Source organism: Mirounga angustirostris, unplaced genomic scaffold (assembly GCF_029215605.1).
Source record: "Mirounga angustirostris isolate CCGP_5_RB_7025 unplaced genomic scaffold, mMirAng1.0.hap1 SCAF_10, whole genome shotgun sequence".
NCBI lineage: Eukaryota > Metazoa > Chordata > Mammalia > Carnivora > Phocidae > Mirounga > Mirounga angustirostris.
Genome location: NW_026991718.1, coordinates 132,009,760 through 132,024,639, shown reverse-complemented (window position 1 = coordinate 132,024,639; position 14,880 = coordinate 132,009,760). Strand labels below are relative to the sequence as shown.

General features: G+C 44.4%; 1 protein-coding gene across 1 annotated transcript; it reads left to right on the top strand.

Annotated features, from left to right (window-relative positions):
* Positions 1–574: 574 nt before the first annotated feature.
* Positions 575–5,843, top strand: CBLN4 (cerebellin 4 precursor). Its single transcript, XM_045883893.1, has 3 exons — positions 575–865; positions 3,892–4,008; positions 5,646–5,843. The coding sequence occupies exons 1-3, from the start codon at positions 575–577 to the stop codon at positions 5,841–5,843; spliced, it is 606 nt and encodes a 201-aa protein (XP_045739849.1).
* Positions 5,844–14,880: the final 9,037 nt, after the last annotated feature.

The window sequence follows — 14,880 nt, the reverse complement described above, 5'->3', positions numbered from 1 at the left end:
CTGGCCATGAACACAGCCTCGCGTTCTTCTCAGTCCGGGGAACACCTTCTGCCTCTGTAAATCGTCCCTGCCGCAAGCCGGACGCGTACAGGACCGACAGCCGCACCGCTCGGCACCCACCTTCCCCCGAGGCTTTTCTTTGAGTCTCCTTTGTTTTTCCTGCTCCGTCGTCCACCTGGCGGTGCTTGGGTTTGGGGTGAGAATTTATTACCGTTTTCCTCTCTGAGTTGTGAATGTGAGGGTGTGGTGACTTTTAGATGTCCAGGAACAAGGGTGGGTGCAGGGGCCCCAGGCAGGGCTGATTCTTGGGCGGAGGAGGGTGGGGTAGGGGGTTCTGCATGAGCTCCTTAAAGGACAAAGGTAACAGAGCCCGCGAGAGAGCGCGAGCGGAGACTTTGACTTCAAACCACAGAATTGGGGGAAGTGTGCGCGCCGCCGCCGCCGCCGCCGCCGCCGCTCGTGCAGCGCTGTCGATCTAGCCACTGGCATCTTCCCGAGCGCCGGGGCCCCGGGGTTGGAGGCGAAGCGGGCGAGCGGGAGCGTCTGCCGGCTGCGGCTGCCCACGCGCCTCACCATGGGCTCCGGGAGCCGGGCGCTGTCCGTGGTGCCGGCCGTGCTGCTGGCCCTCACCCTGCCGGCGCTGCCCGTCTGGGCACAGAACGACACGGAGCCCATTGTGCTGGAGGGCAAGTGTCTGGTGGTGTGCGACTCGAACCCGGCCACGGACTCCAAGGGCTCCTCTTCCTCCCCTCTGGGGATCTCGGTCCGGGCGGCCAACTCCAAGGTCGCCTTCTCGGCGGTGCGGAGCACCAACCATGAGCCGTCGGAGATGAGCAACAAGACGCGCATCATTTACTTCGATCAGGTCAGACCCTGAGGGATGCAGGGCACCGGGTGTGGGTATGGGCGGTGATGGTGGGGTGGGGGGTCGATCTTCTGGCAGCCCAGAGACCCAGGCTGCCTGCTCAGGCTAAGTTGGTCTGACTGGGGTGTGGAGGATCATTTCGGCACTCGCCTTCCCAAATAGGTCTGGGTCTGGAACTTCTGTCTCTCCCACCACCGCCCCTGCCCGCATTCCCTCCTGGCCTCCGGAGAGAAAGGAGGGGGAGAGGCTGGGAGCGCAGAGCCCAGCCACAAGAGCTTGGGGCGAGTTTCACAGCAACAGGTCCATAGGAGCTGGCGGGAGGCTGGTCCCTGGACCTCGAAATCTCTTGGCCAGAGCTTGGCACCCCCGGCTCAGACTCCTCTGCAGCTGCCGCCCAGGCGGTTCCAGCGCGGTCCCCTCGCGGTCTCCGGATAAATGATTTGTCCCCCCCCCCCCCCCCCCAGCTGGAGAAGCTTCTCCCCAAGGAGAGCTTTGGGGGTCCACGTTCTCTGCAGAGCTCTCGCAGGTGGCTGCTGAGGGCGGGCAGTGATGGCGTGGGTCAGGTCTCGCCCACCTTTCTGCTGCCAGGATCCCCTCACACGCTGCAGGCACCGCTGCAGCGGAAAGCCTTTCTGTGGTACTTGGAGAAAAGTTGTGGTGGGAGAGGGAGGGCAGCTGCAGGGAGCTCCCATTGGGAAGCGCTGGGGAGCCGGTGCTCCCTTCCCCTGCTCCGGTCCTTTCAGAGAATTGCAAATTACTGGGGAAAGACAGACTTGGGGTTGAGGGTAGGGGGTGGAGAGGAACTGATGAAATCTGTGGCTGGAGCTCTGGGGTTTGGCTGCTGAGAAACCCCAGGGGTATCAGCTTAGCTTTAGCAAGCAGTCTTAAAACTGGAAACTGACTCCGGGGCTGTAAGTTCAACCCTAACAGCACCCAGAGTCTTTTAAATTCCACAGTCACTTGCGTAATGCACAGTTGTATGCAAAGACACATGTGTGGGAACACAGGTTAAGTGGTACTGCAGTGTGTGCCAGGGAAGGCAAGAGGGGACATTTCCATTCCTTACTTAATTGTTCCTAAGTAATGCACTCTCCAGCTGGCCGGGCAGAGAATGCTTCTCTGGGGCTTCCTATCAGATAGCTATAATTTTTAAAGAATGAAGCAGCCCCTTTGGGGTTTTGGTGCAGTATTTTCCATCCTGATGGAAATAAAGTCTAGCACCACCCCTGGTTTATATTTCAGTGCATTAATTAAATGTTGGACGTTGTGGACATGGCACTGTACAATGCCTTCTTTTCCGTGACCTTTCTGTCAATTAGAAGAGGAGAGGATTTGTTCTTCTGTTTGGGGAACCATGCATCTCAGAGAACACAAGACACATTTAATTATAAATCCGTATGTGCTGGGACGCTCCAGTTACAATGTAGAGTCAACATCCAGCCTTGTGTGTAGTCAACACTAATCAGACACTTCCATTATTGCTAATGAATTATGCTACTTGTATGTGAGTCAGGAAGTCCCTGCTAAGTACCTCAAATTATTTTAAATGTGCTTGAGAAAAATCTTTGTAACAGCTCTGCTGGGGATTATTGCATAGCTGGTGATTCGTTGCTGAAAGATCATTGATCATCAAGTCAGAGAAAGAATCTGAGGGTTATTTGGAAGAAGGTGAACTCTCAGAATAAAATTATACACATACATGTATTTTAAGTCGAGGGTTGAACCTGGTACATCAGCTTGACCCGCTACTCTATTCTGGTGCATTGCTCAGAGATGATAGTATGTTTTTAGGGAATTATGCAAAAGGCCTAATATTGGCACGAATGTAGCATTTACAAGAGATAGTGGCAGATTGCCACTGATACAGTGGAAATGTATCCTTATAGGGACATCCGATTTTTTTGAATGCCAGTTATATATTCATTTCTTGGAGAGAAATGGAATAAACCCCAGTCATTTTACAACTTCCCACCCGCAAACATTCTCACTCTCCTTCTCATAGGAAGGGACTGACTTATGTGACATTTGCAAATTTGGATTAAGAGGTCACTTATTGAAATTCAGAGTTAATTTAATAAGCAATAGAAACAGGCTGCACATCTTGGAATACAAAATGCATTGCTGCTTTCTTAGGAAATAGTGCCTTATTTTACTTTTCATTTTTGACCCTTGAAGTTTAAATAAAGAGCAGGTGATTGAGAAGAGGATAACGGATAACACTGGCAGGAACACAAGAAGGCCACCGATTTCACAGTCTGTCCTTATTCATGCTCTACTTTTGGCAGCCTGCAAAGGCTGAGTCATTGCCAAAATATTATAATTAAGGCCTAGATGGCACAGGACTGAAAAAATGGCCATGGATCTTAGGAGAGGTTTGGCAGAGGCTCAGGGGAGGGCCAGGCATTCAGATTAGTCTGTGCACTATTCAGTCATGGATTATGTCACAGGGTGGAGGGGGTGCCCAGGCCTCTATGTGATATGTCCAGGAATGACTGCAGAGAGCCCATGGATGCCGATTGGCTGTCTTGGAAACGTCATCTCTGGACATTGCAAAGGCTTGTAGAGGATGGGAATATAAATACAGGGCAGATGCCTTTTATCTGACTCTCAAGGTAAAGCTAATATTTATAAGTCCTCCGTGTTACCTAGTTGTTTCCAGAGCCATCAGACCTTGCTGGAAATTGAGGCCTGAATACAAAGCAGTTACTTTATTTTTTTCCTCTACCATTTAAAAGACAGAAAAACCTTCCATTACACAAATCTATTTCCCAAGTCACCAAAGAGGAAAAGAGTAGAACTCAATGTTTTATTCTCTATGGTTTCTTAAACTCCTTATGAAAGAAATAAAGAAAGCTAGAAAGAGAGAGAGAGAGAGAGAGACAGAGAAAAAGAGAGAGAAAGAGACAGAGAGAGAGAGATAGAGAAAGAGAGAGGGAAGGAGGGAGGGGAAGATGGAAGGAAGGAAGGAAACTTACAGAAGAGATTATTGTTAATAATTTACTGTTACTTATTATTTTTATTTGTAGATCCTAGTAAACGTGGGTAATTTTTTCACCCTGGAGTCTGTCTTTGTAGCACCAAGAAAAGGAATTTACAGTTTCAGCTTTCATGTAATTAAAGTCTACCAGAGCCAAACAATCCAGGTATGTGTTTTGAACTGCTCCCTCTCTACCCCCAAACGGCAGTGTTTATTGGCAGTGGGTTATGTATTTAAGTGTTTATCCAAAGATGTGTTTTCATTAGAAAAATAAACAACCATCTTTATAGTTTATTTTTAAAACACTTTATTTCCAGTTTTCTTCTTTATTACATCCATTAAGGCTATGACAAGAAGCATAGAAAAATAAAGAGTAGAATGTATTACCTTAATAACAACCAACCATTTAGAGAACATGGCTTAGTTAAAAACTCAGTGGCACAAATCTCTTTATAAAATCTTGCTTTCATTAAATGTGCAAAAATTATTTGAACTTGTAAGGAAGAAACTTGTAAGACTAGCAGAACTTTACAAGTACGTATTAAATAAAACAAATTTGCCATCATTGTTAGAAATTTTGAGCTACACAGTTAACCATTAGAAAAAATACACTTTTTACGAAAGGGCGTTCCTCTGCATATGCTTTAAATAGTTTATCCTCAGTTACTCCGAAAACTAGTGAATTCTTAGAAATTTCAGTTCCACAGTTAGCAACGTATTTTGTGTTGTCCTTTCTCAGGTAATAGGCTTGACCTTACACTCAAAGACGAGTTCCTAGAATATTCAAATATGCTAACACCCAACAATACCAATGCATGTCTATGGAATTCCAGCATTCTCTTTATCTTATGCTCAGTGTGTGTGTTGGATACTACAGCCACGTGAAAGGTGGATTACACACTGTCCTACCACTTTCACAGCTCCTAGCGAATGGGCAAATTGATCATCCTCAGATTTAATTTAGGCAGTTTTTTTTAACATAAAAGGAATGACTATCTAGTAAAGAAATTTACTAGCGTGAAAAGCTTTTCTCAAGCCCCGATATTTGGAAATTTATGTAATGTTTAACACAGTATAATCAAAACTGTAGTCGGGAGAAAATTTTGAGTTTATTATTTGTTAATAATTTTGAGTTTATTAATTATGGATTCCTTGCTAATTATCCATCATTAAAATCTTCACTATGGTGGTGATTATTATTTTTTAATACACATTTAATAATGTACATTTATTATTTTTAATACACATTATCAGGGAAAAAAGAAAAAAACAGAACACCCCCCCAACACACACACACATACACATTCCATAATTTCAAATGATCTTCAGCACTATGCCTGTTGCAGGTTTAGTAACCTGAAAAACGTGTTGGTAGAATCTTGCTGTATCTGGGTTTATCAGAGAAAAGGGCACTGGACTTCTTTTTCTAATATACTGGGAAGCCTCAGGCTTGCTTCATTACCAAAAGATTGCTATTGAATGTGAGAAGTAAATAAAACAGCAAGCTTAATTTATGTGTTGAAGGGAGGCCAGTTTTCCCAAGGCTAGGTTGCTGTCCACGGATGGTATTCTTTTGTAAGCATTTCAGGAAATTTCCATGGGAGAAATTGAAAAAAAAAAAAAAGAAAATCAGCTCAGTAGACCTACTAAGTGCAGCCACTGTGGTTGGCAGTGGACCTACTAAGTGCAGCCATCGCTGGGGATGAATTTGCTGAACATCAGATGTTTTACTGGGTCTGTCATCTCAGACATTATTCATTAGCCCTGGTAGATGTTTTCAGTGATTTTTTTTTTCCCTCGTAGGTTAACCTGATGTTAAATGGGAAGCCAGTAATATCTGCCTTTGCTGGGGACAAAGACGTTACTCGCGAAGCTGCTACTAACGGTGTGCTTCTCTACCTGGATAAGGAGGATAAAGTTTACCTGAAACTGGAGAAAGGTAACTTGGTTGGAGGCTGGCAGTACTCCACGTTCTCTGGCTTTCTGGTGTTTCCCTTATAGGATTTGATTTCTCCATGATGTTGATCCAGGGGAGGGGTGGCCCACCCCTGAGTTACTGGAAGATCATTTTCTCATCCTCGGATTGATGTCTTTTATCGGTTTCTCATGGGTGAATATGGATTCTCTTTAAGGATTCTAGGCCTGTCTGAACCAATACATAGTCTCACAGGTTATTTTGTGTGTGTGTGCGTCTCCGTATACTTGGATGGGGACTCTCAGCAGACATAATATGTACCTGTGCTCAAGTGTGACAGTCAAAAGCTGTCTGCGAGGTTTATTCTGAATTTAATTTCCTGGAATCACTGAATTCGTTGCAGGTGTGGAATTTTATTTCTTTGTTTTTTAAGAAAAGACTGGCAACCGGGTCTAAGAATTAGAAAACTCTCAAGTTCTGACTTCAATCAACGGTTAGTACGATACTGCCAAAGAACTGTGTGCTGTGTTGATATATTGATTACACTCATTTTTATTCCTTTGGAATCAGTTTGTTTTTTTCTCTTACAGTAACTGGGGGTTGTTTTTCAGTGACTGGCTTTGTGTCTTCTCTACAAATAGGGTAACGAATGGCTTGCCCGCAAAGTTACCCTATGATATCACCAACATGACTTCCCTTAACAAAAAAGAATGCTTCATAGTTGTATTTTAATTATATATGTGAAAGAGTCATATTTTCCAAATTATATTTTCTAATAGGAAGAATAGATCATAAATCTGACAAGGAAAAAGTTGCTTACGCGAGTTCTAAGTGCTCAGCCCCCAAACCTCCACCAAACTGCCCTCCTCCATGGGAAATCCTATACTTTCTTGCTCAGCTTGAATTAACATGATGGATAATAACCACTTTATTAAAAACCTAAGGGATTTTTTTCCCTTAGACATGACCACTTTATTAACTGGAGATGGGATACCTTTGTTTTTAATTATACCTATTTTTCAAGCCTTCTGTTGTGTTTGAAAGTATCATCTGGTTTTGCCTTAATTCCTTAAATTGTATATATTTATCTGTTTAGCTAATATTAAATCCAAATATCCCATATCTAAACTTAGTGCAATATCTTATTTTGTCTTTTGTACAAGTCATATGAATTCATAAAATTATTTATGTCTCTGTCATAGAATAAAGGTTAATATATGTTAGCTGAATTGTTTTGTCCTTTCGGTTCGGGAAATATTATTCTCCATGGTTTATTTCCCCCTTTTCACCAAACCTTCTTTCCTTCCCCCTTCTCATTTCCATTTCCCGGAGTTTAAGAAAAGCTTTCGGAATCTGGGGAGAACCTTCTCTGAATTGGCGTGGGAAGGCTTCCCTGTGTTTAATCTGTTCTAATCCAGGAGTTGTCAGCCTGCCAAAAGAGAATCGATGGACTCTGTAAACTTTTCTTTCAGGAGGGACTTACTCTTAGGTAGTTAAGTTGAAAAAATTGGCTAAAATCTCCCGAGGGTGCTCAGTGAATGAGTGCGTGGCCATGGTATAGAGACCGCTATTTTCAATGTGAAGACTTCGGGGAAAAGTTCCGCCCCCTTCACAACACTAAAAGACAAATAGAAGATCACAGGTTTCTTTTGAGGAGGAACTATTATTATAGATGTCTCATCTGGAGCTTTGGCTCAATTTCCTGGTCTGTTGTCAATTAAAGCAATTTTGGAGAGCCCCTTCTGTAGATGGTGGCAGCAAAGAAGGTGTTAGAGGACCCTGTAGGAGGAGACATGTAGGCAGGTCTTCTAGCATAACTGTGCTTAATCACCAAGTCAAAATATTCATTCATCACAGGAACATTGTCCTCCCGCCCCAAGAAGAATTATCTGGAGATGTTAGCATTGGATCCTCAGTGTTTTGCTTGGCAAGTTATTCACTCTCCAGCTGGCTTTCAGTCAGAAACTTTCCTCCTTGGTGATTGCGTAATGTGAGAAAAACAGTATTGCACGGGGCACTTTCATCTAAACATGAGTGGCATCCTCCGCAAATATATACCTGCTCTAATTTAACCTCCCCCAGGCTCTCTGTATTCAGGGCTTGCTTCTGTACCTTGCAGCAGACTGGATTATACTTGGACAAATACACTATTAGTCATTGTTTTAGCAAAATGGCTCAGGGTATTGGAATTATTAATAGACACCTATGATGGAACAGAGAAAATGTGGGGCTTAACTAAATAGACCAGTGTAGAAGTGTCTAATGTAAATATGTTTGTGGCCATCCTTTGGGGCTTGCCCTTATTTTTCTTGATTTTTTTTCTGAACATAAAAAGAACGTTAGCAATGGGCTTGACTGTAGTCCCTAAGCTCCAGTGTATATATTTTGGAATGCAAAATCCATTCAAAACCTCCCCGAAAAATTCAATATGAAAAGGTACTGAATCTCTGGCTATCAGATGTGGGAGGGCACTTGCAGGAGGGAGGAGCCCCAGTCGAGAGATGAGACTTCTCATCAACGAGGTCCAGTGAAAGCCTCAGGTTCTTACTCCAGACCGGGTCTAGGAAATAAGAGCTAGGCAGACACAGTGGCTGGAAAGGTAAGGTAGAACGGAGGGAACAAAAGGGACAGAATGATTTAGTCAGGGGATCTGGATTTGGAACAGACATAGGATGGAATCCTGCAACCTTCACTTACCAGCTCTGTGACCTGGGGCAGGTTTCCTCACCTCTCTGAGCTTTAGTTATTTCCTTAGTAAACAAGAAATTCTTGTGAGAATTTAATAAGGTGCGTGAAGTGCCTCGGACTCTGTAAGGAAGCCCAACGAAGGGTTGGCTGTTATTACTAATACCTGAAGCCCGAGCACAGCAAAGAAGCAAGTAGGGCAGAAGGAGGATAAGACTGGCATGATGAAGGGTCAAGAACTGAGTTGGAGGGGGACTGGTTGAAGAGCTGGAAGCAAGGGTATCAGAAGTGCTTCCAGAAATGGAGCCAGATGCTCCCTGTGTGTTCTGTGACTTGAGAATAGTTTCCAGAAATTGCTCGGTCCACAAAAATGCTAATTGAACACAGTATTTGCATTGGCCCTGTCCACATTCATCAATGCCAGCATCATCCCTTCCTAGATGTTCCCTATCTCCTTTGACTGTTCCTTGATCTATTGATCAACAAATGCAAGCAATTGTCTGTAGCAAGCAGAATCCCAAGAAAAACACAACTGAAGGAAATAAAGAGCTTGTGCATAGGATCTCACTGATTCCAACTGCTTTTAGGGTGCTCTCCGTGACCCCAGATTCTGTTAGAAGGTGATTATTTAATTAAAGTTTTGTTTTAATTTTTTTTTGAATTAAGTCTGTTTTCCCCTTTCTTTTTGGTTTCTGGAGATCTATAGCCGCATGTCTTCTTTTGGCCTCTACTTTTTAGCAAACTACTGCTTTAAATTTTTTTTTTTTAAGATTTTTATTTATTTATTTGACAGAGAGACAGCAAGAGAGGGAACACAAGCAGGGGGAGTGGGAGAGGGAGAAGCAGGCTTCCCGCTGAGCAGGGAGCCCAATGTGGGGCTGGATCCCAGGACCCTGGGATCATGACCTGAGCCGAAGGCAGATGCTTAATGACTGAGCCACCCAGGCGCCCTCCCCCCTTTTTTAAGATTTTTTATTTACTGCTTTAAATCTTGAAATAAATCTCTTCAGCCAACACTGATGAAATTATCCTTCTGATGTGTCACACGTTTTGTTAAGGTGCTGAGTTCATATGAGCGTTGACATCTGCCTTTTTCAGACCTCCCTAAACATCAGACACAGAGTCTTTGCAAGGAGCAACCGAGATCTGAACATGCGGTTCCACCTCGCCTCCTGACTGAGCATACTGGGCTTTATCAGTCCCGCTTTACTGTTTAAACCGCCTGTCCCCAGAACAGTGGTAATGCACTGGTTATAGCAAGGTCCCCAAGTTGGTTGACCTAATGCCCATAGAGAAATGATGAGCAGAGGAAGGTGACACCTTATGATAGCAGTTTCACATTCAGAGCCGAGGAACCACAATAGAATTCTTGTGCCAAGTGGTTCCCTTTGTAGGGAGAAGGTGGGATTTAAGAGATTTGTTTTTAAATAGGTTACTCAGTTCCCTCTACTGCAGGCCTACCTTTAATATGGGTTTCAATTGCTTTAGAATAAAAAAGATGCATTTTTTTTTGCACTGCCCCCCCCCCCCAGCTGCAAGCTGCCTTTTCTGTGGAAGACAACTCCTTTGTGAATTTGATCCTGAAGTTCTCTTATGTCAGCTTCTCAAACGAATGTGCATAAGAACCATCTAGGAATCTTGATAAAAATGTAGATTCCAATATCATAGGTCTGGGGTGGGCCCTGAAACTGCCTTTCTAAAAAGCTCCCAGATGATGTTCATGGTCCTGTCCCGGGTACCACACGCTGAATGGCGAGACTGTCCATTGTTGTTTCTTAAAGGCTTGTTACTCAAAGTGTGGTCTGTGGATGCATCCGCATCACCTGGGGGCTTGTTAGAAACCCCAGGTGGGTCTAGACTCACCCCAGACCTACTGAGTTGGGATCCGCATTTTTCAAAAGGTCTTTTTGCCCCACCCCATGATTTTTAGGCACAGGAGCGTTTATGAAGCCCTGTCCTTAAGTAAAACCCGAGACTATCAGCATCAGACTCCCATGGGCTGGGCTTCAGTTTCACCAAGTCCCGAGCTGATTCTTTTAACCTCAGTCCATCCAGGTGCAGGGCATTTCTTTGCAGTGACCCAGAACTACAAATGCTCCTGTTAGCCTCCCTATTTATAACGCAGCGGGCTGAAGGCAGTGCGTCTGAAGCTTTCGTGTGGGTGAACACGGGACTCTTATTTTGTGATGGAAAGAGGCTCCAGGGACTGCCAGCTTGTGCAGAGGAAGGACTCGAGGAAGACTTCACCTAGAGCAAAGGTGTGGGAGACGGTTGCGTGAAAACGAAGGTAAGTCATCCACAGAAAGTGGCTTTCTTGTGAAGAGAGAAAACCGTAGTGATAGTCCTCATTTTGTCAGCATTTGTTCTGAAATAAAGATGTAGTTACGTTGCATTTTTTCTTTGTAATTGAAGTGATCCTTCTCCAGGGATTGCAGTGCCTTTAAGCACACGTGGTGTTTGGCTTCAGAAGACACTGCTCCATCGAGTAAAGGGTGTGGGTGTGTGTGTGTGTGTGTGTGTGTGTGTGTGTGAAAGAGAGAGAGAGAGAGAGAGAGAAGAGAGAGTGTGCTCAGAAGGATCAACAACAACGCAGTTTCTAGCAGGTCATTCAGTACATTTAAAATTCATCCAAGGGCAGAAGTCTTTCTTAACAATTTTTAGGACCAATTGGTGATATTTACAATGAGAAACACATTGTACTGAGCTAAGGAAGTCTTTATTTCCCCTGGGTTACCTTGAGAACATAAATTTTGACCTTCTGACTTTCCAGGAAACCCTAGAGGACTTCAGTCTGGCTGTTTCCGGGGAAGGTGAGGGGCTCACAAAGATCTGCTCTGTGCTCGCAATTTAGGGGTGCAGAGAGGCTGCTGTTTGTTATTATTTATTTATTTATGTCATCGGTCATGTTTCAGCCTTACTGCCAAGGTACAATCAATAAGAGGAAGAAAATGTAGGGACATTAATGCAGGTCAAGTGGCTCTTTTCACATTTTTTTCCCCCTTCCTTTGGGATAGGATGACGTGGCTTAAAAGGACCTTTCCACCCAGTGGTTTTCCTTCAGGGGGTTCCAGAGAGAAGGGACATGGAGAAGCAGGAGCAGGCCCGGGCCCGTTTGAGGGTGGGAATATGGTGCGCTGAGCATTCAATGCAGCTGAAGATCATTAAGCTGGAAACAAGTCTGATGGGTCTAGAGATGGCTGTGCAGTGACCAGGGACAAGACCCTAGCATGTGGTTAGGGTGGCACCATATAGGAATGAGGGCTGCTACATTGGATAGGGAACCGGCCGAATGCTTCCACACTGCATACTTAGGTCAGAAAATGTCTCTAGGCCCCGAGTGACACAGCAAAACCCTTTATTCTACTGTCTGTAGCCCCCTGTTTTGACCGGGCAGTTATCCCGTTTGACCCAAGACGATGGCCAGTCTGCATGTTCAGCGTTCTGGATGGGGTTAGGGGGCTTTGATCCTTTCCTGTGTCTACACAAAATGGATCCAGCTCCCTTTGTAAGTCGTGTGGGGCTGTTTTTCTTCCAAGTTCCTTAAGTCTTTAGAAATAAACAGTCATGAGTGTTTCTTCTAAAATAGCTTGGCTTTTACTTTCAGTGTTAGCATTTTTAACATCATGCCCGCCCCCATGTAAAAAATGGAGTAACTACTAGCGTAAGCATTCACTCAAAGAGGTAATGCACAGGGATAAAAACACATTCAACCAAAAACTAGGAAAAAAGAATGATAAAATTTCATTGATATCTGACATGAATGACAATTCAATGAAAAGGAATAGAACTGATTCTAGTTTCTGTTCAAGTTTTCTTTTCTTTTTTTTTTTTTTTCCCCTTTCTCTCGGTGCTGAGGTCCGTTCTTGGCAGGTAAAAGATGCTGTCTCACCCGCAAAGATTGCAGCTTCTCTTCATTAGGGTGACATTGTGAACCGTGGGCTCCGAAAGTGTACTAGATTCTGCCCTTTCACTTCTTGGCTAGCCTGATTGGAAGGAGAAATGCTGCTGAAAGAGTCTGGTAACTTCTCTCCAGGGAGAGGAACGCCCCACATTTCAGTAATTCAAGGAAGCTGTTTCTGAGCTTGGAAGGAAGCCACGTCCAGGAGAGCAGCTCAGAGCGGGGAGGCTTCAGGATTTAAGAGTAGCACCAGAAGCACCTGGGGCTGGTCTCTGGGGAGACAGGACTTTGCCCCTTTTCCCTCTCATGAGAAGATGAGACCGTATTTTATAAGTATCTGTAAAGGGAATGATGGAGCCCAAAAGCCATGTAAAGAAGTCTTACTTTGCAAGATTTTCTTTTCGTTGACTGACTTGGTAGTTAGAGATTAAAGAAAAAAAAAAGGTCCTCCTCTATTGTCAGAGATTGGTACAAAGTCATGAGTTGAAGTTGGCAAGAATCCCACAGTTATCCATGACTTTCTGAGAGTTAGAGACCTAGTCTGTTAGAAAGGAAATAAAGCAAGAACCTTCTGTTGGAGTTTAAATGTTTCCCTTTTTTTCTTTTTCCTGATTAAACGATCACGCGCTTACTGTGCACCTACTATGTGCCCCATATTCTATAAACTCAGAATCTGCTCTTTCGTCTTTCCTACAAGTTCCAAACCTCTGCAAATGCTTCTTCACTTTATGGGTGGAGATTCTGCAATCTAGAAAGCAGAGCGGTGTGTTAGTTTCCATAAATACTAACGATAAGTGTTTTAAAACAGCAACCTGATCTGGGTGACCTTGTCACTGCTTTCACCATAATTGTCTTTCAGAGTCAGGTCTTGCTTAAAATGAAGAATGATACCAGGGGTGCCATGTACAGTTGTGGGGGTCGTACACTGCACTATCTCAGGGGTATGCCGCTTCTATCATAGACCTCATAGAACTGTTTTTATATTTAGCAAACTGTCCTAACAAAATAAGAATATTACAGTAATCTTCTGACAGATGAGAGTATCTTTAGCGAGAAGGTCCTTTTCTGAATTTGTATGAAAGTACCTCAGAGGTTAGTGGTAGCCTGGAGAGAAGGAAGTGGCTTGCTCTCCTAAATGTTGCCCATCAGACTTTATTTCTAAAGAATGTCTTTGGTCATGAGAAGTCAGGACAGCAGGCCTACATGCCACTGCATCTGTGTTAGATGACCCAGTACCCATCCAGGCTTACCTAAGTCAGTTTGGAGCTCGGGTCTCCAGTCTGATGCAGTCCATGGGAAGTCCCTATTGACACCTAGAGCGGGAAGGTGAAGGGGACTCTCTCCAGGAGAGCCGGTCTCCTTCTTCTTATGAGCCAATAAACAACAGCTTCCTTGAAAGAGTAGCAGGTTAAATATGAATCTATAAATTTAGGTTTGCAAGGAAAACAAAAATCCTCAAAAATCTTCTACAATCAACTTTATTTCTGCTTTTAAGACCTCCCTCCAAATTTAGACTGGCTGGCAGAACATTTCTGTTTTTCTTGCTCTGCCCCATTGGCCATGGATTTAGGCAGTAGTTTGGGGCCTTATGGACTGTGGGTTGGGGGGAGACCTACTTGGTCAGAGGGCCAGGTAGATGATGGCCCAAAGTCTTACAGTCTTCTGCCACATATTTCTTTTGAAGGAATGAGTAAAGTAGTCCCCCACCACTGGCATGTGCCCAGCCCGGGGAGCTTGCCTGGGAGTACAGGTGGTACACAACTGTGTACCCATCTCTCCAACTTCCTGACCGCGTTCTGAGGTCTGGGACTCGCCGCTGTGCTTCCTACTATGTGTACATGTGTCTCTTCTTAACTGCTGGAGTCTGGGCTCACAGCACAGAAGTGATGAAACGTTAGTCACTGTGGAGAGCCCTCTCACAAACCGTTCCCACAGTGCCACTAAAAGCTTTCCCCCGTGATTCCAGGGGAACATAACTTCTAGAAGAATCTGGCTCCTGCTGGGTTAGAGGGAATCCGCTTCCTTACCTCCCTCAGTAAGTGTTTGGTCTTCTGTTACTTCTATCACTGATCGAACTGCAGAGTGCTCTGGGACCTGCCTCCAGCACATTCACGAGGAATTCTTCTTCCTGTGGCTTTGCAGGTTCTTGGAAGGGGGAGTGCAGTGACCTCGGACAAGTGACCAGTCCTACCTGCCTTGTCTACATAAGAGGGGTAGAATGCTCTTCAGTTGTTTTTGAATTTAGCCATAAGAACCCCCTGGGATGCTTGTTAAAAATATCATAATGTTTTCCCCTATCCTCAAAAGTTCTGACTCAGTAAGCCTGGGGTGGTGCCCTGGAAATCTGCATTTTTGACTAACACCATAGGGGACTGTGATGCTAGTGATTTCTGTATTACCTTTTGAATAGTTAAATGCAAATACATCCTGGGGTTTTACGAACCATAAAGCGCCACACTATGTGAAGATTGTTCCTGCTACTGGGATGTGGAATGTCCGTCACCTCATTGCTCATTGTCTTTTGGATGCAGCCGCTAAGT

Bases quoted from the DNA above. Each gene is read 5' to 3' on its own strand.
- CBLN4 (XM_045883893.1), top strand. From the start codon at position 575: ATGGGCTCCGGGAGCCGGGCGCTGTCCGTGGTGCCGGCCGTGCTGCTG. The intron at 866-3,891 runs GTCAGACCCTGA...TTTTATTTGTAG, and splicing joins GCATCATTTACTTCGATCAG to ATCCTAGTAAACGTGGGTAA. The intron at 4,009-5,645 runs GTATGTGTTTTG...TTTCCCTCGTAG, and splicing joins ACCAGAGCCAAACAATCCAG to GTTAACCTGATGTTAAATGG.